At 44.6% G+C, this 25,670-nt stretch overlaps 1 protein-coding gene across 5 annotated transcripts in view; it reads left to right on the plus strand.

Moving 5' to 3' along the window:
• PDE4D (phosphodiesterase 4D) overlaps positions 1-25,670 on the plus strand; it is a 687,791-nt gene that overhangs the window by 620,850 nt on the left and 41,271 nt on the right. For all 5 annotated transcript variants that reach the window (XM_056847943.1, XM_056847945.1, XM_056847948.1 and 2 more), the window contains one exon: positions 6,940-7,052. In XM_056847943.1, the coding sequence (XP_056703921.1) occupies positions 6,940-7,052 (113 nt within the window). The remainder of the gene's footprint in view (positions 1-6,939; positions 7,053-25,670) is intronic.

Consider the following 25,670-nt stretch of genomic DNA (forward strand, 5'->3'; position numbering starts at 1 on the left):
GCCATGGTCAGTACTAGGATGGGAGACCACCAAGGAAGACCAGGGTTGCTACACAGAGAAAGGCAATGGCAAACCACCTCTGCTCATCTCGTCTAGAACACCCCATGGTTGGAGTCACAATGAGTTGATTGCAACTCGATGGCCCATTCTTATTCTTCTTACTCCCAGGAAAGTGTCCTTAGGATTGCAGCCACAGCCCCTTCCCCTCAGGCTTATAAACTAAGAAGATCCACCAGGGAAGAGGAATGAGGGAAAAGACAGAGGAAGGACATGGGTCTGACAACATCAGAACAAAATCAGCATTTCAGTTGGAGCCAGACAGACCTTCCCTCCCTGGTGTTCTTGATGAGATGAAGGTGGTGCTACTATCCTGCACCCCTTAGTCCACAGGCCGGTGCCAGAGGCTAGAGTATACTTTCCTTCACTTTTACAACTCCAGTGCAGTTTTGTTTGAGATGAGGTGGAATGATAATGAAACTCAGTGTCTAATCTGTGGATGGCTCATTCACACATGCAAGACACCCCTTGCTGCTGCAGCAAGGGATGTCATTTGACTTGCCAACCTCCAAGTGGCACTTGGAGATCTCCCGCTATTACAGTTGATCTCCAGAGGGTGGACTCTATGGCATTATACCCTGCTGAGGTCCCTTCCCCAGCTCCACCCCCAGCTCCACCCACAAAACCTCCAGGTATTTCTCTACCCACAGCTGGCAACCCTAGATGCCATACATTGTGAATTGGCCTTCAGTTTGGTGGAACTTGCTTCTAAATAAGTCAGTTCTCTTTTTCATCTACAGTCTTCTTACTTATTATTCAGAGTGAAATTGACAACTACTGATCTGTGACATGCATTCAGTTGCAAATACCACAGGTTCCTTTTCGATTCATTAAAAAACTTAGGAAAGTCCCCTTCATAAAAGCCAAGGGGCCTTTTTTTTTGGTACTGGCTAGAGCACAGGTGGGCGAACAGCTTGAGGGCACATCCGGCCCATGGGTATCAAGTGTTGTAAACAAGGCCTTATGTCCAGAGCCCCGAAACGCATGCAGAGACCCAGATGTGGCCCTCAAGACGAAAAATTTGCCTGTTCCTCAACTAGCATCTGTATATTTGAGGGGTACTTTTCTAATCCTGGAAAGTTGAGTTTCTTGGAGCTTTGTTAACGCTGCAATGAAATGATGCTGGAGACACAGTGAAACGGGCAGAGCCTGGTAATTCACACTGTGTTATTCTGATAATGCATTTCTGTCCAAGCTTGGAGTTGTTCAAGAGGCGAAAAATTCTGCAACATTTGGCAGTCCCTTTGTAATGTGGACAAGCATTTATTGTTCATATGTACTGAGGCATTCCCTTGGTTATTTATGTATGGATTGCGTTGCTGAAGCATGTATAAAACCCAGTAAAATGTATATTAATATGCAGCAGTGGTTAGCCAGTGTAGAACATTCCTTAAAAGTGGCGTAATGTTTTGGTAATTGTATTAAATGTAATCTAGAAATTTTTTAGAAAGGGTGTTTAAAGTATTGAGGACTTCTCATTTTCTTACATTACTTTAACTGCCCACCATTCCCCTGTGCCAAGTGGGAAAGACCAAAACATACACGTATTTCCAAATATTTCAAGCGTGCAGTTCTAAAACGTCCACTGCTACTATTTATCTATGGACTATACTGCTGTCAACGTTTACTGTTTTGGGGTCCCAAAGGTAAAAGTATATCTTTAGGTGTGCAATCTGTAGTCAACACCTTGAAAAAACGTTAATGTTATCAATTTTCATCATTTTTTTTTCTAATTGGCTTTCATTTTGTCTGGTTTGACCTTTGTAAGAGGAGGGAGTTTAGACTGCTGTGAAGTTTTGAGTGTTGTTTGCTATCATATTTCTCCCCTAGCGATGGTTGAGTTCTAAAAATGAAAGTGACCTAAGGCGATGATTACATTGCCCTCTGACTGAGGAGCCCTGCTCCTACCCCTCAATGTCTCAGCTTAAACTTTGGTTATTTAATAGTGAGAGGGAAAGTGGTAGAAAGTGCCGTCAGTCTCAGCTGGCTTATGATGACCCCACAGGACTTTCAAGGCAGGAGAGAACAGAGGTGGTTTCCATTGCCTGCCTCTGCACAGCAACCCTGGACTTCCTTGATGGTCTCCCATCCAAATGCTGACCCTTCTTAGCTTCCGAGACCTGACCAGATCAGGCTAGCCTGGGCCATCCAGGTCAGGGTGAGAGGGAAAATACAGAGGTATTTTTAATTATCATTTTCCAGGGCGGAGCCTTGACATTCAAAATGCGTTTAGAAGCTCAGCCTTTGTGAACCGTAGCTGAGATTTACTCCCATCCTCCAGGTTTCTCTCCTTTAATTGCCAATGGACAAACTCTTTTTGGAAGCTGGGTGGGGTGGGGATACTGAGGTGAATCTCTGAAAGATAACTTTTCCTTCTTCCAAAACAATCTGTGTGGGATGCATATATAATGCACACACCTTCCAACCAGGGATTTGTAAATATACTGAAAATTTTGAAAATGTCTTTCCTACTGAATCTTTGCTAGACTAACATATATTCATCACATTAAAACTGACTTGTGCAAATATTAACTGTAATTCTTAGGATGTATGAGAGTTTCCTAAAGAAAACAGGGAATGAGCTGTAAACAGATTGAGTGTGGTCTGGTGGACAGTGTGATACAGTCCTGAGAAACCTAGGCCTAAACCTCACCTCAACTGTTGGGTGACCTTAGCTGGAACTCTGAAATGTGAGAATACAGCCTCCCTCCCAGGATTGCACAGAGGCCAAAAGAGATTATAGGCACGGTCCAGTCAAAGTTAAGCACAAGACAGTCGTATTGATTTCAGGGTGAGATTTAATGGCATGCTTTAAAGTCAGTACAGGCTTTAAAAGCGCTTAACATTAGCTGGATTGTGCCCAAAGATTGTAAAATATTTTGCATATTAAAGGTGTGATTTACATTATTAGTAACTGGAGCACAGGATGCTTAAGAAATCAATATACTGAGATCTGATAATTGAAGAAAAGCTTCACGGTTTGTGGTTCGTGAAAGGGATAAGCAAATAAGGGGTCAGTTGCTTTGAGACATTCTTAGCTGTTATGGACACCCCCACACACACCCTTAAATATCTCATGACAGAGCCATGCTGAGCAGATGTTTCTGAAATTTTATAAACTGGACAGTATACCTCTCAGCCTTTAAAAATGCGAAATAAGAAGTTCCCTCAGTGCAAATGACATGGCCCTTGGTGCATGCCCTGGCTAATTATTTGAGCCTACTCAAATGGCCTCTTGGTGTGTGGTAGCCATGGGAAAAAGTCCTAGAAAAAGTGGATTCCCAGTGGGTGACAACACAGGCATGTGCATCTGCTACTGTGTGCAGGATCTAGCACACAAGCATGGTGTAGTGGTTAAGAGTGGTGGTTTGGAGTGGTGGACTTTAATCTGGAGAACTGGGTTTGATTCCCCACTCCTGCACATGAGCAACGGACTCTAATCTGGTGAACCGGGTTGGTTTTCCCACTCCTACACATGAAGCCAGCTGGGTGACCTTGGGCTAGTCACAGCTCTCTCAGCCCCACCTACCTCATAGGGTGTCTGTTGTGGGGAGGGGAAGGGAAGGTGATTGTAAGCCGGTTTGATTCTCCCTTAAGTGGTAGAGAAAGTTGGCATATAAAAACCAACTCTTCTTCTACCACTGCAAGTGCTAGACAATGAGTTTGCCACATAGGGTTGCCAGGTCCCTCTTCACTATCGGCAGGAGGTTTTGGGGGCGGAGACTAAGGAGGGCGGGGTTTGGGTAGGGAAGGGACTTCAATGCCATAGAGTCCAATTGCCAAAGCGGCCATTTTCTCCAGGTGAACTGATCTCTATTGGCTGGAGATCAGTTGCAACAGCAGATCTCCTGCTACTAACTGGAGGTTGGCAACCCTACTGCTGCAGCATGCCAAAACATGAAATCTGTGCATGGTGGCAGATGCCCACAACTGGCTGTTTTGCAGGCTGAGGGTCAGCCGTCGTCAACTAGGGCTGCCAACGTCCAGGTACTATCTGAAGATCTCCTGGTATTACAACTGCTTTCCAGCCGATAGAGATCAGTTCACCAGGAGAAAAGGGTCACTTTGGCCATTGGACTCTGTGGCATTGAAGCCCCTCCCCTCCCCAAACCCCGCCCTTCTTAGGCTCCGCCCCCAAAACCTCCCGCCGGCGGCGAAGAGCGACCTGGCAGCCCTAGCTGATGTCACCCCACCCAGGCGTTGGTGCAAATCGCCACTATGATTTCTAAGCTGATGCGTCCCCGGCCGCGTGGCCATCTATATGCCCTGGCTGAGGCAGAGCAGCGGCCGTCTGGCGCGCAGCGGTTGCGCAAAACCCACCCCTCTTGCTGGAGAGTTGAGCTCAGACCCGCCAAGGGGAAGAGGCCTTAACCCTGCGGCCCTTTCTCCTCCCCCGGGCACTCCGCAGCGCCGCTCGGGCAGGCCGGGCGGTTATATAAGGCCCGGAGAAAGGGGATTTCTCGGCGACGTCACGCGCGCAGGTGGCCGCAGCTTGGGCGAAGGGCGCTGCGCGGCTCCACGTCCGAGGCGAAGAAGCCGCGGCCCTCTTGGGGGAGGAGGGAGAAGCAAGGGCTGTCCGCTCCGTGCTTTCTCCCCCCCCCCCGCTCCCAAACACAAGACCCTCCCACTGGCCGCTTAACGCACGGGAGGGGTCGCCTTGGATTTGCCGCTCTCCAGATGCACATTTCCCCCATCTGAATTCTCCAAACCCTGCACGGGGGGCTTATTGTTGAGTTTGGAGAATTCGGCTGGGGAAAACGCGCATCTAGAGAGTGGCAAATCCAAGGCACCCCCCTCCTCCCCCCCCCCGCCAAGTAAAAAAAAACAGATGTCAAATTGGTTCTTGTAGGTTATCGGGGCTGTGTGACCGTGGTCTTGGTATTTTCTTTCCTGACGCTTTGCCAGCAGCTGTGGCAGGCATCTTCAGAGGAGTAAAACTGAAGGACAGTGTCTCTCAGTGTCAAGTATGTAGGAAGAGTAATATATAGTCAGAAGGGGGTTGATGTCAAAACTAACCTGTTTGATAAAGAAACAGCCGCTAGATGACTTTTGGCGTCAACTGCAAGTCTTCTATGACAAATATGCGCAACGATGATATATAATTAATTGTCTTTAACCAGATAGTTAAGACTGTTAGCTGAATAACAGAATAGCAATAATAGCCTTTAAACTGGAAAAAATCTGAAATATTTGATATTGATAGAACCAACGTTTATATTGACCTATGAAATGGTTAATGGATAGACTAATATAGTTTAATGACTAGACGGCTGAGTGGGTGCTGCACTACGAGTTAATATGTTATTATAAGGCAAAGATTGTATTGACTAAACTTGGACACAAGAACCTAATGTGTTTCCCCCATCCCCCCCTTTAAAAATTCTGTACCCTAAAAATCTATTAAAAAACAACAACCCACAAACACACACTCTGACGCCGACACAACAAATGAAAACAAAACACTGAGGCCTTTTACGCACGGGAGGTTTGGGCCTTGGGTTCGCCGCTCTCTAGATGCACGTTTCCCCCATCTGAAGTCTCAAAACTCAGCGTTGCGGATTCCGTGGACGGCCAAAAACCCAAATCTGTGGGTTCTAGATCAAATCAAGCCTGAACTGACCCTAGAAGCTAAAATGACTAAACTGAGGCTGTCGTATTTTAGCCACGTCACGAGAAGACAAGAGTAACTGGAAAAGACAGTCGTGCTAGGAAAAGTGGAGGGCAGCAGGAAAAGAGGAAGACCCAACAAGAGATGGATGGACTCAATAAAAGAAGCTGGGTATCCCCCTCCTTTTTTTTTCTTCCACTCAATAAAAGAAGCCACAGCCCTCAACTTGCAAGACCTGAGCAAGGCTGTCAAAGGGCGAAAACGCACGGTCGCTTGAGCCTCCTTTCTTCCCTGTTCCAGCCAGGATCGAACGTCCGTGCGTTCGATCCTGGCTGGATCCTGGCTGGAACAGGGAAGAAAGGAGGCTCAAGCGACCGTGCGTTTTCGCCCTTTGACAGCCTTGCTCAGGTCTTGCAAATTCGTGCGTTCGATCCTGGCTGGAACAAGGAAGAAAGGAGGCCAAAAGCGACCGTGCGCTTCCGCCCAACGATAGGACATTTTGGAGGACTTTCATCCATAGGGTCGCCAGGAGTCGGAAGCGACTTGACGGCACTGAGCACACACGCACATACAGAGAGCGGCAAACCCAAGGCCAAAACCTCCCAGGCGCAAATGGCGACAGAGGAGCGCCAGGCTGGAAAGCGCGGGTTCCTCCGCGGGGACGGGAGGAAGGAAGGCGGGGGGACAAGGAAGGCTTCCCCTCGCAGCAGCAGCAGCCGCTCCAGGGACTGCTGCTGCTGCTGCTCCTCCCCGGCTTGCTCGCGCGCCTTCTGCTGCACAGCTGGAGCAAACAGGAAACGCGCCCGCCGCTGCGCTGATTCGTTGGGCTCGGAGCTCCTCCAGAGGCCGGGGGGGGGAGGAGGAGGAGCTGCCTCCTCCTCCTCCTCCTCCTGGCCGCGTGTCGCTCAAAGCCTCTCGCGCGCCGGAGAGCGGTGGCTCGCGCCCTCCTCCTCCTCCTGCCGGCCCTGGGCGCGCTCCGAGCCGAAGCACGCGCTCCCGAGCCCGGCTGCCTCCCTCGCCTGCTCCCCTCCGCCAGTCGCGCCTGCCCGGCCCGGAGGCGGCGAGGCCGGGGGCGGCTCTTCCCGCCGGAGACCCGCGCCCGCCTTTCTTCCCCCCCCGGCCCGGCTGTAGCAATATGAAGGAGCAGCACTCATGTGCGGGCACCGGGCATCATCCCCCCACGGCGGCCTACGGCAGGATGGCCCCGCGGGCGCTCGCCGCTAGCCCCGTGAAACGCCCGCGGACTGAGTACGCCTTTCCCTATCTCTTCGCAGAGGAGGCCTACCAGAAGCTGGCCAGCGAGACCCTGGAGGAGCTGGACTGGTGCCTGGACCAGCTGGAGACCTTGCAGACCCGGCACTCCGTCAGCGAGATGGCCTCGAACAAGGTAGGCGCCCACGACGCCCCCCTGCCGTGCCTTGCTCGGACTTGGTTTGCTCCTCCCCAGCCGGGCTGCTTCTTAGCTCCTGTGCGAGGCTGCGATGCAGGCAGAGCGGAGCTTGAAGTTTTGCTCGCAGTTGTGCTGATTGGCAGATTAAAATGCGCGCGCGTGTGTGTGTGTGTGCATGGATGGGGCTGGTGTCGGGTGCATCTTCCCGCTGTTCTGGTTTGGATGCTTCCCAACGAATGGCTGAGCTCCTTAACGCTGCCCTGTGATTCCAGGGAGACTGAACTCCCTGGGTCTTGCTTCCCAGTAAGGAGGCATAAGATCAGGTTGAGTATGCCTTCCCAGTAAGGAGGCATAGGATCAGGTTCTTGGGCTCTGTAAACCGTGTCTGCCTGAACCTCATGCTTGTTCGCCCCACAGTGTTCCGCTTAAATCACTAAGACTTTGCTCCCAGAGAATTGAACACGAGGGCCGCAAAACTTCGCAGTAGTCTAAACGATAAAAGATCTTTTGGACGTCCCTGCCGTGGTTGAATCAGATTTGGATTCAAGAGAAAGACGGGTCAATCACTTTTGCCCATTGCGGGGTTGCCATTATAAATCCAAAGGGTAAAGGAAGCTGCATCTGTTCGGAGGGAGATCCCAGGAGTCGCCAGAGTAGGGGATCCTGAGGCCGTGTTAAACATTATGAGTAATTGCTTATCAGAATGCTGCAGGACGGGCAAAACTCATTTCCTTCATCATTTAGATAAGGCAGTGTATCCACATGGGGTTTTGTTTTTGCTGAAAGCGTCAGCAGCTCAAGGTAGTTATCGGTAGGGGTTACAGCCTGTTGTATGCACTGGAGAAAAGCAAGAAAGGCCTTGTGTATTGTAGAAGCAGATCGAGGAACTCACTTACATACAAGTGCTTCATAGGCAAAGGTCTGACAGGGCAGACTTCATACTTAACAGAACCAACAAGGAGCATATTGACCTAGAAGTAAATCTCATTGATGTCACTGAAGCTTACTTTGGAGAAAATGTGACTAGGTTTCAGCAACAAGTTTCATCATATTTCCGCTAAGTAAACTGGCACAAACCCTCACACAGCAATCCTTTTGAGACTTAAAAAAAAAAACTCTAGTCAAATTTCATATATCTGAGTGTGTTTTTCTGCATAGGATTAACTTCTTCCTACCTTTGTTATCCTTTTGGTCGCCTTTAGTTAGCTGCAGAAGGGAGAGATAGTACCTCTGACTGCTACAAGCCTTCTGTGAACCCACACAAGAATCAAGTCATAGGCACTGCTGAGTTTCCCCCCTGTGCTTCCTTGAGGCTGCCCTGAGAACCTAGGAGTAAATCTGTTGAACTCAAGGAGACTTGCTTCCGAGTAAAGAGACATAGGATTGGAAAGTTTAGGATTATTTGTTTGTGCGGGTGGTTCTAGTGTGAGGAAGTGAATGTAAGAAACTATACTGTTCCTCATACCTGTTTCTGTTGCTCTGTATGTTAAACTATGTACACGCAAAAGGACTCTTTCACACACTATGCAGTAGTAAATTTTGTTTTGCCACTGAGTGTATGCTTGGTAGGAAGTTATGTCCAGTCAGGATTCCATGACCCATGTACTGTATGATGTGTGTGTTCACACCAGATATTTCTTGTATACACCATTTTGCCTTTTTAAGTTTAATACATCTAACATGCAAATAATAAAATACAAAATGAGCAAAGAGTCTGTTAGTTTAGTTTAGTCAAGAAGATGACTGTGCATTCTAATTTGCAGCTGTAGGCAGCCTCATTTGCAAAGTTGTGGACCAGTTTTTCCTAATGCATTTATTTAATTAATTACTTATTAGATTAAATATCAACGTATGAGCTTTTTTTTCGTATTCTGACTTCCCCATTAACTACAATTAGTTGCAAGTAGTAATAATATTACAAACATGGCATTTTTAGGATTGTTGTGGTTTTTAGTGAAAGAGCAAGATCCGAGCCCAGTAGCACCTTAAAAACCAATAGGATTTTCAAGGTATAAGCTTTCGAGAGGCAAAGCTCCCTTCATCAGATTTGATTAATCTTGCTCTTCTAATGCAGACCAACATGGCTACCCACCTAAAAATATCTTCATGGTTTTTAGTAAGATACTTTGTTACATGTTAAATACTTCAATGCATGTTTTAAATATTTTAAATGTTGTTTTAACTGTTCATTTACTTGAATTTAAAGAATGATTTGTACTCATTGCCTAGACAGGACACTCTGTTGCTAATGAATAAGTTGGAGAAGTACTTTATATAAAACATTTGCATTTTTTTAATAGTATGGATATGTTCCGTGTTTAAAGAGTCTTTGGTGATACTAGAGGGAAAGCTGTGTTTTCACCCTGCGTGCTGCTCTTCACATTGCTTCAGAAACAGGATCATGCCGCCAAGGTTTCCTGTTATGAGATGTACAATGAGCCGAGTTGCCATAGCCACTCTGAAGGTCATTCTGAACGCTGCCATTCCTTACATCAGCGCTGAAAATTTATACTGCAGCCTCACAATTGGCTTTATTTCTTCCATAACATGGGAATATAATTGTTTAAACATCTTTGCTGATAATTAAATGCAATGTACCAAATTCCTGATCCACACTAAGTTTTAGTTCAAGACGCCCCTAATGTCAGGGCTCGCTCTTCTGGGGCTTGGCATTGCAAAGATTCAAATTTTGGAGATTTCAGTCTTGTACCAGTTTAATTTCTGAGCACCTGGACAACCAGATACCTGGAGTTTTTCAACTCTGTACAAAAGACTTGGGTGCTTATTGAAAGGAATCTTTTAATAGATCATCCAGCTAGGTAACCTATTGGAAACTTGGTTTCCCTGTTGGAGAAAAGTGTTGGCACAGGGTCTCTTTGTACAGTATCTTTGGAGAACATAAGAAAGGCCATGCTGATCAGATCAAGGCCCCTCAAATCCAGCAGTCTGTTCACACAGTGGCCCAACCAGGTGCCTCTAGCAGGCCCACAAACAAGACGACCGCAGCAGCATTATTCTGCCTGTGTTCCAAATGAGTGAAGGAGCCTGTTGTTCAGAATAATCTGAAGTGGGTTTTCGGTCTTGATAGGAGATAATGGCTGTGCAAAGCTTATTTACCCTGTGGGCTTCAGTTCATGGACAGATATGTGTGCGAGCCTAATCTCCATGCTTCAAATATGCATGGGTGTATGTGATTTGTAAATGAACCCACGTCAATATGGTTTAGACCAGCGCTTCCCAAACTTTTCGGGCCACCGTCCCTTTGGTTCCACAAACTCAACCCCAGCGCCCCTTATTCTATCCTATAAAAAGCATTCTTCAAAATAGGGGTTTGCATTACTCACTAAAGAAGATAATAACAATAAAATTTCAAAGCAGTAGCAATTAATTACACATCTATTCAAAATAAAATTAAAACTTTTTAGTTGAAATTTATTCAACCAGTGGTTCCAGCTCTTCAAATTCTGGAAAAAAATTCTGATAGTTTCCACCAAATTTGCCAGCATGGTGCCATAGCTTGATCTGTTGTAAATTAGTGAACAACACAGTTGAAGGGGGCCACCTCTAGCAACCCCCTGCTGCCCTCTTGCCTCTTAGTGCCCCCCTAGGTAATCTCACCGCCCCCAAGACTGCCCACTTTGGGAACCACTTGTTTAGATTTTGGAATCAATGAGTATTTTGAGACCACCACCTTTTCAGGGAGCATGTTCATAACTACACTTCAGGCTAATTCTTGATGCTAGCCACTGTTGCACCAGTTAGCGAAGTGTGAGTACTTGGTGGCTTCTGGGACGTAAGCTACCCCAACCCCACTGCCAAGGTTAGCAAAGGAAAGTTTGCACAGTTTGGAGGGGGGTCAATGATCCACATTTATATCCAATTCATAAAAAATATTAGTTTCCTCCCCACTTGCCAAGCCGTTTATGCCGATCTCAAAGTGTGTGTAGGATTCAGCCCGGTTCAGGGTCTTCCTCCAATTTCCTTCCTTCCGCTGCCCTGCTCAGTTGTTCCATATGGTTTGCATAATAATGTCCTCGGGGAGAAGTCTCACCTCTTTAACAGTTTGCATGTGTTATACCCAGGCATATTTCATAATCACAGGGAATGGTATTGGCAAAAGAGTAACGAACACAGAGCTTGTGAGCTGAATGCACGCATATTGCACACCAGTACGTGCACATTTAGAAAACGGCACTGTGGTTTGGAATGAAGATATGGTATTTATTGCTGGAAAGACTGAGTAGAAAGTTTCTCGTGCCTTGGCACAAGTAATTGGTAAACCTGAACAAGCCACCCTGGATATGCTTGATTTGATATACTTGAACAATAGCAAGATCCAACAAGAACATACTATTTTTGACAGCATACACAGTGATAGATATGATAAACAGTCTGAAGAAGAAATTAATGCAGAAGTGAAAGGACATTTCTTGCAAATTAGTCTTTTTATAGGCTTACTTCCAAATTAAACTTTTCACAAAAAAGTACAGTCCAGCATAAAATACACATTAGACTTGGTTTATTTTCCTCCTTAGTTTTAGTGGTCTTTATCAAAGACACTTTTCAAATACTGGGTTTTGTAGTACCATATTAATGGTGACATCCATTCCTGTTCCCAGCCCCCATGTGGTTGTAGTCCTAGGATAATTACCAAGGAGTTTAACCATACATTTAAGTCACACCATTGGCTTCAGGGGATGAAACTTGGCATATGTGCTAGAAGAGACAAGGGTCAGGTGCAGGGGATGGTGAGGGGTGCATGCAGCAACTGGTGTTGATGCTTGACCCAAAGTGACGTTTGCTAAGCAAATAAAGAAAGGAAAAGGGAAGCCCAGCATCTCTCTCCTCAGCTATCACCAGCAACAGCCAGGGCTGGAACCAGAGGGAAGACTAGATATGAGGATATGGCTGTTCTCTGAGACTTGATCTGTGATGTTCCCTTTCAGATTTTAGCTCTTGTTGTTGCTGTTTGCATGTAAAAGCTATAATGACTAAAGGGCAAACATACCTCCTAGCTAAAAAGGGGGAGAAAAGAAGGGATACCTAACATAACCCTTCCCCAAAAGACATACTGAACAGGGGTATGGTTTCAAGTTACGGGCACTCTTTCTGCACCACAGCCAGAGTTTTAATTGAGGCATGCAAATCATATCAGGGAGGGCCAGATGCCGTCTTCTCCAGTCACACCCTTCCTATCAGAAAAAAGTATGCAAATTGGAGGATGCCAGGAAGAAATTACCAATATGAGTGCCGTATAAGCCATACCAACCAACTGCTTTGACCCAGGGACATTTACAGTGCTGAGACGCAAGCTCTGGAGTTATTGGAGTATTGGGTGAGGCAGAAGGAGTCCCTCTTCCCAGTACTGTAAAAGTTGCTTGTGTCATAAGTTTATGGATACATCTGAGGACAGTTTTCTCTCTCATGGCAAGAAGTGCTTCCATGCTGCCATCAACTGCTGTTAGGAGGAATGTGGTGCAGATGCCCTCCACTGTCCATCTGATGAACCACTTGGTGTATTGGAAGTGCTACTTGTGCGCAACACGAGCCCTGCTCTAGCAACTGTCACGTGCATACGAGATATGTGTATAAGCTTCAGCACTGTGGGACATTTTTACCGTTATTGTAAACTTCCGTCACAGTTGTAGATCAGAGCAACCTAATTCCAATTACAGAGGAAGGATAATGCTGTCATATCACATTTAAGTAGGATTTACTTATCCGCCAATCTTTTGCATTTTGACAATGGCATAGAATAAAATAGTGCAAAAAAGAATTTAGTGATGCAGTAAATGCCAATTCAGTTACAAAGCAGGCAGGTGCTTTGTTTATCATTTTAACATCAAGGAAGTGGATAAAGCGTCCCAAAACTTCTGTAGCTCATTATGTGACAGTACTTTATAAAAAAGCTTGGCAATTGCATTACTCTGGCTAACTGATTATATGGTTTAGTTAGATCTTGGTTTTTCTAGGAAAAGCCAAATTTACAATAAGCGCTTTGCCTTCAGAAGTATATGCCAATTAAAATGTTTCCCTGATGAATCATTGAACTAATACTTTTAGTAGAGCCAGCTTGGTGTAGTGGTTAAAAGTGGTGATTTGGAGTGGTGGACTCTAATCTGGAGAACCTGGTTTGATTCCTCACTCCTACACATGAGCGGCAGATGCTAATCTGGTGAACCGGGTTGGTTTCCCCACTCTTGCTCATGAAGCCAGCTGGGTGACCTTGGGCTAGTCACAGCTCTCTTAGAGCTCTCTCAGCCTCACCTACCTCACAGGGTGTCTGTTGTGGGCAGGGAAAGGGAAGGTGATTGTAAACCAGTTTGATTCTTCCTTAAGTGGTAGAGAAAGTTGGCATATAGAAACCAACTCTTCTTCTCCTTTCCTTCCTCTCCTGTGTTGTGTGTTCTGGAATCTCTCCGAGAACCCAAATAACATAAGAACTAAGGGCTATGTTCAGATATTGGCAATAAACTGTTATTTACAAATTGTAGTTTGATCTGATCCCAGATATTTCCATGGAGTTTCTTGGTTGGCACCAAACTTGGATTTTAACTACAGTTTGTTGTTGTTTTGTTAACCACAATTTATAATTTTTTTTGGTTGTGACATCTGAATTTGCAAGCCACAGTTTGTTAAGTAGCTCTACCCCTTGAATCTGCCAAGAACTAGTTGGATGGTTCTTGCTAGATTCATACACAAGGTATTCCGAGTGCAAGTACAAAGCAGAAAACAGTGCATAGGTTTGTAAATGATTTTCAGCTGAAACAAAAGGGGTATCCAGTAGACTTTAGAAAGGTCTTCTTCCCTGTGTAATATCTTGGAGTGTTTTCTTCCCTGTTTTTCTGAGATGTCTGAGGTAGTAATTGTATTCGAGGCTTATGCTGGACTTCAGTCAGTAAATCTGGCAGTAGATCTCAGAGAAGGTGTCAATTTCCTGCATCTCCCCCTTGGGATGCCTTTAAAACCAGTGAGTAAAGGTGTAAGAGGATTCATTTGACTTTTAAATTCGGGTGCATGAATATCTTAAGGCCAGCGGTTCTCTGGAAGGGTCTTGGTGAATAGCTCCTGTTTAATAATTTGAATCTATCTGGATTACAAGGTTTGGGGCAGGGAGGGTAATTTTTAACAAAAAGATTGGGTTGCTATGATCTGGGAGAAATTTGTGGCCCCTTCTGTAGCGTATGATTTAGCTCCTTCACTTGGCCAGTTAGACAGTTGTGTGTGTGTGTAAAGTGCCTTCAAGTCGCAGCCGACTTATGGCAACCCCTTTTGGGGTTTTCATGGCAAGAGACTAACAGAGGTGGTTTGCCAGGGTCTTCCTCTGCACAGCAACCTTGGTATTCCTTGGTGGTCTCCCATCCAAATACTAACCAGGACTGACCCTGCTTAGCTTCTGAGATCTGACGAGATCAGGCTAGCCAGTTCTTTTTTTAATTGTTCTGATTCAGATATCATTGTGCTTGTTCTCTTTTTTTGGTAAGGTATATGAACTGGGCAGTGTGGGTTAATCTGTTGTGCACAGGACCTGATATGTGGATGATTACAACAGAACATGGTCAGGTTTTGGTTCGTTCTGTGATTACCTGGATATAGCCTTTAGGACAACAAAATATCCATGGCTTGCGGGGAGGGATAAAACAATGCAGTGGAGCTAAATATTTCTTCACATGTGTTCAGGGGATTATACTTAACATATTAATTAAGTAATGCCTTTCTCCTCCTACACATCACCTACTTTTTATGCTGCTGGCATGAGATACAAGAATCCTGAGTCTTTGTTCTACACCGGAGAAGGAGGAGTGCCTCATGTTTTAACTATACTTGCTCTAGGTAGTGTTGGAGCACAACAGACTTCCACTCAGGTAACCATAGAAATGAATGTGGGTGGGATGGGTAGACATTGTTCTCCTCTGTAGAAAGGACTTGTAGAAGCAAGGGCAGAGGGCACGAGGCAAGTCACTTGCGCAAATCCCTGCTTGCTATTTAAGTTGTATTCGTACATTTTACAGCAGAAGCAGAGGTGCTGAGAGCGGAGCTTCACTTTCTCGAGAGAGTCTGACGAATGGAGGCAAAATGGCTACTTCTGACAGACTGTTTTCAAGGAAGTGGTTTACCGAGTGGGGTTGGGAGAAGCAAACTTGTTTGTAGCTGTTCAGATGGAGGAGCCTCCCTGAACCACCGCAGGCCTTGGTGCCCTTTGGATTGAGACTCAGCAAGTTAGTGGAAGTCTTCGTATTGCAGGTTAGCTTACGCTAACAAGTCACTCTTGTAAGTAAAATAGTTACCTGGGAAGGTATTACACATGTGTCTGTTGATCTGTTACATGCATCCTAAGCCACCCCTGGATGCCTGGTATACTGACAGACACATGTGTACATCCTTATGGTTCCATGGTGTTGTCTTTGGGGGCTGCTTGAAGAAGGTAGTCCCATGAGTAAAAACCCATAATGTGTGACACAGCACATAGAAACTCACAGGGATTAGGAATTTTCTTGTGCACATTTAAGCACAATTTAACCTAATCTAAAATGGCAACATTTCCCAGCAGTTGTCTTTCTGTTCTTCATCCTGAAACCTGAAGTTCGGCAAGTAGCACACACGCAGCTCCTTGGCTGTAAGTAGGCCTAGCATATTGTAATTCAGTCTTTCTGCATTTGGGAGCTGATCATACACAGAATACTGGTAGTCTTCCACCGGAAGGTTTATCTCACTTTATTGTTTACACCTCATTCCCCACCCCCACCCCCGTGCTCTCATGAGCTTAATAGGATGGTATTCCCTTTCAATCTCAAAAATACTGTAAAACAATTAAAGACTTACATTTAAGGTGAGGGGCATTATCCTATTCCTGCCGGAACTCAATTGCTCTCATCGTTCCCTTATCCCATTTGTGTCCCAAACCTCTGAATTCTTTTTGAGTTCTTTAGCTGACATAGTAGCAAGTACTCATTTGTACAGTCTTATTCTGTGTAATAATAACGTTCCCATTGGATAACCATGGAAATGTTTTTCTTCTCTCAGTTTAGTGTGAACTTGATTAACAATCTGACAATTCAAATTAACTTTTTAATTGTCATAATGGAGTTTCCAAGGTTACCTACGCTACTATTCTCAGTGGACCAGTTCTGAGTGTAAAACTGTCTGGTTTTGGAGATTTATTTTAAAAGTCTGGTTATATGAACAAAGAGCTGTTCTACCAGGATGCAGAAATTCTGTATATATTTTCCATATCAACCCGTAGTTTGCTATTTTAATTTTTTTTAAAGCATGAGCTTTGCTTTTGTTAGAAACTCCACTAGATGTGACTTTTGCCAGCATTGTCGTCCAGTAATGGGAAGCTGCAGCTGAAGAAGTTTTCACTTCTGTTGCAACTTTAAAAGGTATAAAAGACTTCTCGGACCTCCAGTCTTGGTAATCTTATTGCTAAGCCAGACTATTATGGTTAGCTGGTTGTCCCATGTCTGCAAGATGGAAGAAATGAGTTGGAGCAGACATCTAATTAAATGACAAATGGGACGTGCTGGTGAGGCTTCAAATTATATGCAGGCCTTCTGGGGAGAATATTATTTTCCCTTGGGAAGGCAGACCTTCTAATCTTCCCACACAAACCCTCCTCTTCTGCAGTAGCTGGAAATACTCTAATCTCCCATGTCTCAGACTCATTCCATTTTCAGCATGTACCTGTAAATAGCTTAACGTTTCAAAACGTATGCTAAGTTTAATACATATGTTGTAAGCGTATGAGCCCTATGGAGCTACCAATAGGTTGTGTGCTTCCTGGTATAATGTGTGAAATGGCCATCAATGGCAAACATCTTCATTTCAGTACAACATGTTCAGTTTGTCTTCATATTTCCCACCACCAGGATCCACTCTTTCGTACTCAGTCTCTACATTTGCACGGTTTGGTCATTCTTCTCATGTTGACTAGAGATAATCTTCCCTTGGTGATTTTCCTTCTTGCCATATCACCTCTCTGCAGTTGACTGCTAGTGTTTCTGCTCTGGTCATCCCCTCACCCCACCCCAGAATCATGTTTATTTTCCAAAATGTGCAATCTCAAGTCTGGCTGGAAGTCTTCCTTTTTATTATTATTGATAATATTATTTACTTAATTTATACGTTACCTTTCTCCCCAACGGGGACCCAAGGCAGATTACATCATTTTCCTGCCCTCCATTTTATTCTCATAACAACCCTGTGGGTGGGTTAGATTGAGAGTATGTGACTGGCCCAAGGTCACCTAGTGAGCTTCCATGGTAGAGTGGGGATTTGAACCTGGGTTTCCCAGATCCTAGTCCAATACTGTTAACCACTGTACCATGCTGGCTCTAGCCAATGTAAGTAGAAATCCATGGGTTAAATATAACCTTTGGGTGGCTATTAAATGGCTCATTTGGAAGCTAAGCAGGTTCGGCTTCTGTTACTACTTGGATGGGAGACCACCAAGGAGGTCCAGGGTTGCTACACAGAGGCAGGCCATGGCAAGCCACCTGGTTGTCTCCTGCCTTAAAAAACCCTATGGGGGAGCCATAAGTGAGCTGAAACTTGGTGGCGCTTTTCACCATAGCACCTTAGAGACGAACAAACATTATCAGGGTAGAAGCTTTCGTGAGTCAAAGATCAGTTCATCAGGCACTAGTAAGCATGAAGATCCATTGGTCTGAAGGTGGGAGAGGTATTACCAAGAAAGGCCAGTTGGAGTTAGGTTAGGTTAGATGGTTTTGCAGAATATTGTATGGTTGCCCCAAGAGCACCCCAGGGATCATGTGCTGTTGCCCAGTGGAGCTATATGAGGAAAAACTTTCCTTGGAGCAGTTGTCTTCATTGATGTTGGAAGCAGGAACCTCTTCTGCAAACATCAAGGACAAAGTGAGCTGACAACTAGGGTTTCTAGGTCCCCCCTGGCCATTGGCCGGGAGGGTAGGGCTGCCAGATCCAGGTTGGGAAACTCCTGGGGATTTGGGGATGGAGCCTGGGGGGGTGGGCAGAGACCTCAGTGGGGTGCAATGTCATAGAGTCCACTCTCCAAAGCATCCATTTTGTCCAGGGGGAATAATCTCTGTAGTTTGGAGATGAGCTGTAATTCCAGGTGATCCCCAAACCACACCTGGAGGCTGGTATCCCTACTGACAACTCGCTTTTGGGAGGATAGAAGGGAGGAAGAGAAGAAGACCCCTTCTACAAAGCAGAAGTAAGTTGGTGAAAGGAAAGAGACCTCTTGGTTGCCCATTTAGACAGTCTGTTTTTTTTGGATGGGAAAGAGTCAGTGTACTCTTTTCTGGAAGTATATCTCTCTAGTTAGCTAGCAGTTATGGTTTAAGAGGTATGCATCTCCGGAATATACCAGTTACACACCATTCTGCTTTAATCATGTGTTCATGTACAGATGCTAGGAAGTGAAGCCACAGCCTAACCTAGACCAGTATCTAGGTCATAGATTTCAGTCAGTTTAAGCACTTAGTATACTGGGTGGGGCAGTGAGTGTGTGTGTGTGTGCATGTGTGTGTGTGTGCACGTGCACACATATCACTTTTTAAAAGCAAGATTCTGAAAGTTCAGATATTCTGGTTACTGAGCTAAAATATTTTCTCCCTGTGTAATACGAGAAAAATAAAGAGATTCTGTTTCTGTATACTAAGGGATTGCACATAGAAATCCTGAGACAGCCAGTGTGGTGTAGTGGTTAAGAGCGGTGGTTTGGAGTGGTGGACTCTGATCTGGAGAACCGGGCTTGATTCCCCTCTCCTCCACATGAGCAGCGGAGGCTAATCTGGTGAACTGGATTTGTGTCCCCACGCCTACGCATGAAGCCAGCTGGGTGACCTTGGGTCAGTCACGCTCTCTCAGTCCTGCCTACCTCACAGGGTGTCTGTTGCGGGGAGGGGAAGGGAAGGTGGTTGTAAGCCAGTTTGATTCTGCCCTAAATGGTAGAGAAAGTCGGCATATAAAAACCAACTCTTCTCCTTCTTCTAATTTGCTTTAATATGTGTCCTTTGCCACAAAAAAATATCCTCGGCATCAGCCTCAAAAAATAATGCAGAGTACTCTAAAAGCCGGCTCAAGGTTGACTCAGCCTTCTGTCCTTCCGAGTTTGGTCAGATGAGTACCCAGCTTGCTGGGGGTAAAGGGAAGATGACTGGGGAAGGCACTGGCAAACCACCCCGTAAACAAAGTCTGCCTAGAATATGTCGGGATGTGACGTCACCCCACGGGTCAGGAATGACCCGGTGCTTGCACAGGGGACCTTTACACTAAAATAATAATGAATTTTCTGTTATTTAGTTAGAAGATTGGTTTGTGTTCAGTTAGAATCACAAATCAAACTCTTACAATTTAAAAAAAATCGAAGTGAGAAAGAAGGCCTCTTATTTTGAACTGTGCTTCTCTAATGGTTCTTTTATCAGGGCGCTGACGGATGTGTAGATGTCCGCTGATTCTGTAGTTGTTCAAGAATTGCAAGCATTGGGCATTCTCATGGATTTCAACATGGCCAGTTATGCAATAGCCTCTGCTAAGGATTTACATAGCTGGAGCTGTCTGGAAACTGGAAAAGGCCATTATTTGTGTTATCTCTAAATTTATAGTGAATGGGCCCAGATGTACAAGCATGAGCGAAGCCTTGTCTCCTCTGAGCAAGTGAGGTCATTTGGCAGGGTGACTTGACTAAGTGGATGTTGTGTGTGTTGGACTGTCAGAGTTGGCAGATAAGGGAGTCCGAGAGCTGTCATGTCTTCCTTCTGCCTCCCTTGTCCCTAAGGGCAGCCTCCCTCCCCACAGGACAAGCAAAACAGGCTAGCTTCTGTGGCCAGAGGAAAGGCAATATATTTCTAAAGTTCAAAAGCAGAGCCACTAGAGAATGAGCAACGATACTGTGAAGCGTACAGTCGTCCTGAGGGCCTGGGGACCTTTCTGTCGTCAGCGCAGTCTTCTACAACAGCTTTCCAGGAGCTGGGCGGCAGCGAATTCTTCATCAGTGTCTAGTGGTTGGCTTTTGTGGCTGCAGTTTTTTTTAAAGGCCTCTTCCAGGATTTGATTTTTCTTTGCAATTTGCCTGCATGTAAAACTTTCCTCCATCGGAAACGGCAGGCCAGATCCAGCTCGGTGATTTGTATGCTGCTTAACCGTTCTTGAAATTGCCCTTCTATGCAGCGTGGCAGAGAGCATGCTCAGATTCCTCAGCATCTCTGTCCTCTGCCGCATGCTGATCACCTCAGTGGCTGCCGTGGGCTCTCATTACTGGCAAATGGCATGCTGCGCTGATGCAGGCACCATAATAGGAAGCACCTAGGCCTGTCATAAACAAACAGGTCTGAGGGAAAAAAAGTGCAAGTCTGACGTATGGCGTGTCCATAGCAACAAGGAGAGATGAGGTTGCCATTTTGGAGCGTATGCAGGCTAGTATAGCTCTCTACAAGAAGCCAGAAAGTATCTGTCAGGATTCAAAAGCTCTCTTCTGTTTGCACGTCAGATGCTTTGTGTGTGTGTGAGAGAGAGAGACGCTGTTTGCAAGGGACAGCATTTTTTAAATACGAACTTTTGGGATATTGAAGTGGTTTATTGCAATTGATTTTCTTTACCCTTGCAAGTGCAAAGAGAAAGTTTTGTCGGAGAATGATAGTGCGCTTACTCCTAAGAAATATTCACCTGACTACTCAGAGTGTATTTCTTTGGATGCTTAGTCATTAAATCTGAGAGGATATAAATTTTTATGAGTAAGATGACTGTGAGCTTCTTACATTATGAAGTATGGCCAAAGTTTTGTGCTCCTGAATTTTGGATCCAGGTAAGATTTCATTTAATCTTTGATAAATGACCTGTTGTTTTCTTTCGTCTCTTCCCCACCCTTCAGCCAGCTAAATGAGTGAATACAGCTTGGGGAAAGAGGATACCTGCAGCAGTTTTTGGTGTGGTGTCAGAGGCTAGGATTTAAATGGCTGCTTATCGGAGTACTTTGAAAGCTCGGTGGTATGAAGATGCTGTTGCAGCCCGTAAAATGATCCTGTCAGTTGCAAGTGCTGAAAATTTGTGTGACTGGCTTTAGCAAATCCTTGCTGACAATATCTCATTTTTTCACTGAAATTACTGCATTGAAAAGTGGTCCAGGTCCAGAGAATTGGGAACGTTCAGGGAACGTTCCCCAGAACTGAGTAATTTTGAGACAAGATGATGAAGAAAACTACGTAATATTTTCCTCTTTCCCTCCTCCTTCCTTGTCTGCGTAATTGCAGCTGTTTCCAGTTATTCCGATTTACCAGTCTTACAAAAAAAAAAAAGAGTTAATAAGAGAGATGGCATAATAATAAAACTGCTATGTGTATGTTGGCTGCTAGGTAGACCTGTACAAGAAAGCTGTATCTAGCCCTTTTTTGTTTGAACTTCTAGAGGATTTTTTTTTTAACAGAAGGGGAAAGAAACGTGGCTACAATACTAATATTGAGTAAAGCAATGTATGTGTGTATACACCCGTGAGTGAGAGGGAAATATTTTATTGAATTGTCAAGTCCTGAACCATTTAATGGATGCACGGAGAAGTATACGTCAGTGGGATAGGCAAGAGTCCGTTCTCTACTGTCACTCCCCAGAATCGCAATGAATGACTTTTGCTTTCTGCTCACCCTTGTCACTAACTCTCATTTCTGCCACAAGGGTTGCTTCTTTTCAAAAAGAATAGTAAGGATTTTATAAAATATGCACCCTTTCCCCCTACTTTTGCCTACCCATAGGTTTCTGTTTATTTCTTTTCTTTTTCTTTTCTTTTTTTGGTCAACTTTTCGAGGGAAAGTATTTTTGTTTCTTCACTATTTCAACAGAACAGTGCTTTTCAGCAGTTCCCCCATTTTAAAAAAAATGTTGGCTGAATAAATCCACCATTTGCATTTGTGGGTGTGTCATGTGCTTGTTGTAACATTTATGATTAAGAGTTGGCTGTATTCCTCACTGTGCCATTGCTGTTTAAGCACTTCTGAATGGCAGGGGCTTTGCTGCACCTTGCTAGTGTGGAGTTGATGGAATGTTCTCTTGTAGATCCAGGAATCGTACCACTTCACTGATAGTTTCAAGAACAACTTTGTGCCTCCGACATTTTTATTTAAATTGGAACCAAACCCGAAGGGCTCAGAAAAGTATTGCAAAAGCAGAATGGCCCACAGCAAGGCAGGTGGCTTTAGATGGCGGCACACTGAGTAAGAATGGAAATTCCCATCTGGAAGAGAAATTGGGAGAGATGTTTCTAAGACTGGGACTCCTGCCCTATACTGACTTTGGGGCTTAGCCATTGCTGCAGAGGAGAGATGCGTGAGGAAAGGGAATCCTGAGTCCAGAAGAAATAGGGCAGGATTGCTCTGGCCCCTTGTAGGGCCTTTCTGGATGAAAATCCTTTTCTTGTGGGAATGATGCTACTATTTGTTAGCACACAGTGCTAATGTTGTCTTAATCCAGTGAGATCCTCGGGAAATGAGATCTCACCTTGCAGCCAGAGGTAACCTTGCTGCAAGACAGCAGAGCAGATTTCATCAAATGTAGGAGGTGTGTGATCGAGCCCTTAGGCAGCTTAAGCACATAGTTAATTGGTGGAGAATTCAAAATGTCACAGATAGGTGATGAGGAAGGGACGTGTGTGGACGTTTTGTCATCCAGTAGCTTCCCGTGATCACAAGGGCCATCTACACAGGAAAACACCCATGATAGTTGCATGTGTGATAATGTGATTTGCAGTTTACAAGTAATTGGGGGTTAGCAGTTTGAGTCTTCTGAATTTATGTCATCTCTGATGACCAAACTGAGATACCGCTGCATATAGCCCTTGGAAAAATCTTAAGCAATCCTCCTTTCCCTGAGATTTCTGGGGGTCCCTTCTTTGGTTGCCCATCCAAAGATGCATGTTGAAGAAGGAAGCTGGCTTGGAGTAAAGGGCCAAACTATATCCCTGGGATTGGAGATGCAGAGGAGACAACTGCATCAGGTTTGTCTTTCTCATTATTACCACAGTGCTCCAGCAGAGGGGATGGAAAAGGAAGAAACCCTCTGGCCTTCAAAGAAATGGCCCAAACAGTCAACAATAAATCTAAGAAAACTTTGTGAGTGAAATGCCTGCCCATTTTTGTGGTTTATAGCCAGTTCAAGTTTGAGATTTTATTGCCCGGTGCCTATTTTATTTTAGGTTGAATCCATAGGATGCTAACACCTGTAGGATTAAAGAGGGCTGCTCTTATCTTTTGCCCATGATGTATGTGTAAGTCTGTTGTCGATATTATCCAGTATGAGCTCTTCTTTCGACGTATTACAGGAATTTGCTGTAGACAAAAAGGTCTACTGTTTGTTAAACAGTATTGTATTTGCTTCATCAAATATATCTTCGGTTCCATGCATTTATCTTGAATTATGTAAAGTCCTTCCAGTGAAGGAAACCAGTTGAACCTCTGCTTATGTTTGATTCCCCCTTCTGACTCATTTTAATATGACTCATTGTTTGGATTCAATTATGTCTTGGTTCTTGCCAATGAGGACCCTTTTCTTAGTCATTAAAATGGGTTTGGATTGAGTGTTTGTCTGCTCTCTTTACGTTTTTGTCAAGCTGGTTTCTGTATCCCTGTGAGCGATGGCGAGCTCGACAAAAAATGTGAGGCGATTTCACCCCTCCCCACACACACACACCAAATGCTGTGAGTCACAGCAGTTGGAGACTATGAGGTTTTTCATAGGAAGGATCCAAAGGAGGAAGTGGAAGTAGTACAGGTCCTTCATGATTCCTCCATACATTTGGCAGAAAACAGGGACAAGGTTTTTGAGCCAGGAGGTTACCTCACAGAATGAGGCCGTTTTATTTTCCTCTGGCTCATGGTCTTAGGGCTTAACTGGCTTACACCCAGGTGCATGTAACTAAACCACAGTCCTTTTTTTAAAAAATAAACAGCTTGGGAAGAAGAGGGCAGTTTAGAAGAGAAAAGAGCCGCAGTTGCCTCTTATCATGAGGTTCTAAATTCAAGATTGTGGGGAAAGCCATTGGGGGGGTGGGGGAGGAGAGTATGTTTGGAGTAAGGAAGTGGCAGAAACAGGCAGCAAAAACAGCATAAAAAAAAACACAAAACCCCCTGGCTGTCACTGTTAGCCACGTTTAACATTAGCTAGGCTCCTAGACTTTTCGTTAGAAAATGCGGAACCATTTACAAGCAGTATCTTTTTCATTAAAACTTTTGGATTTTTTGCACATTTACTAGGAGGCATGGAACTCACTGAATGGTGGGATTTCTAAGGGCGAAAACGCATGGTCGCTTTAGCCTCCTTTATTCCCTGTTTCAGCCAGGATTCAGCCAGGATCGAACGCACGTTCGGCGAAACGCATGTGTTCGATCCTGGCTGAAACAGGGAATAAAGGAGGCTAAAGCGACCATGTGTTTTTGCCCTAAGTAAGCCTGTTCAGGATTGTATTTCCTCGGTGCTGTGCCCCTTTATAATGTTTGGTATTTCAGTGCTGCTAATTTCAACAGTTTAAAAAAGAATATATAAATTAGTTGTCCTGCCTGTCCTTCCAGTGTCTTTAGATTAATTTCTGTTTTATATTCTGCTTAAATCATTCTTCAACACAGGAACATAGGACAGCTACATTTTTTAAGATGCTGAAGTTCATTTTTCTAGCTCAGTTTTAATCATACTCGTGTTGGATTCAGTTACTTGGAGCACAGCACATTTAGAATTAAGAACAACAAAGACTATTATGACACTTCAAAAATTATTAGCTGCAACAATGCTTTTATGGACTAGATTCAAACTGGGCAGATTCATGAAGCATTATTCTCAGTTTTGAAATACGAAAGGTATAGTGCGTCTGTGATACTTCTATACAAAGCTGTAAAATATATAAGAAAAGTACACTGACAGTTCGCAGCAGTGATGATACAGACTTTCAAGCTTTGCTATGTTAAGTTCCCATCTGTAGTGATCCTAGTTAAGACCTAAATGAATACAATAAATTTTGTTGATCAATTCTAGTTCAGAAGTTTCATCCTGGAGTCTTCCTTTGAAGTTTATGTAGTTATTGAAGAATGGCTCCTTGCAAGCCTGCAGCATTGCCCCCTGGGAAATTGAACTGTTTCCATGCTTATTTTTAATGTTGCCATTTTAGAGATTGGATTTATAACCTTTTGTATAGAGTGATCTTTGAAGGATGAACCCCAGATGTGTGGCTGATGTTATCAGGTCCTGAAACTGCCCTGGGGTGCTATTTCCCCCATTAGGGAAACCTGCTTGTAACCCAACAGTATATGTAGAGCCCTCAGCGGGGCAAATAGCGGCTTCACAGTGCTATAGGTCAGTGATGATTATTCGGAGTGTTTTTAGCTAGGAACTGTGGTAATATTCTGTCACTATCTCTTCAGGCATTATACCATGCTTGATAGATGGCCTTAGTGCTTGCATGTCTTTTAGCCCCTCCCCTCATGTGTGAAACATTTTGAACAAAGTTGCAAATGTGAAGTGTAATGACTAAATAACAATTTTTACCATATTTGTTAGTTATTAGCACTAAACGTGCTGGTGGTTCTCAATTGGTGAAGCTTTAGGTGTTTTTTTTTCTGATTTACCATATAGTCCCGCCCCCGCCCCATTTTTCAT

This window comes from Euleptes europaea, chromosome 4, assembly GCF_029931775.1.
Source record: "Euleptes europaea isolate rEulEur1 chromosome 4, rEulEur1.hap1, whole genome shotgun sequence".
NCBI lineage: Eukaryota > Metazoa > Chordata > Lepidosauria > Squamata > Sphaerodactylidae > Euleptes > Euleptes europaea.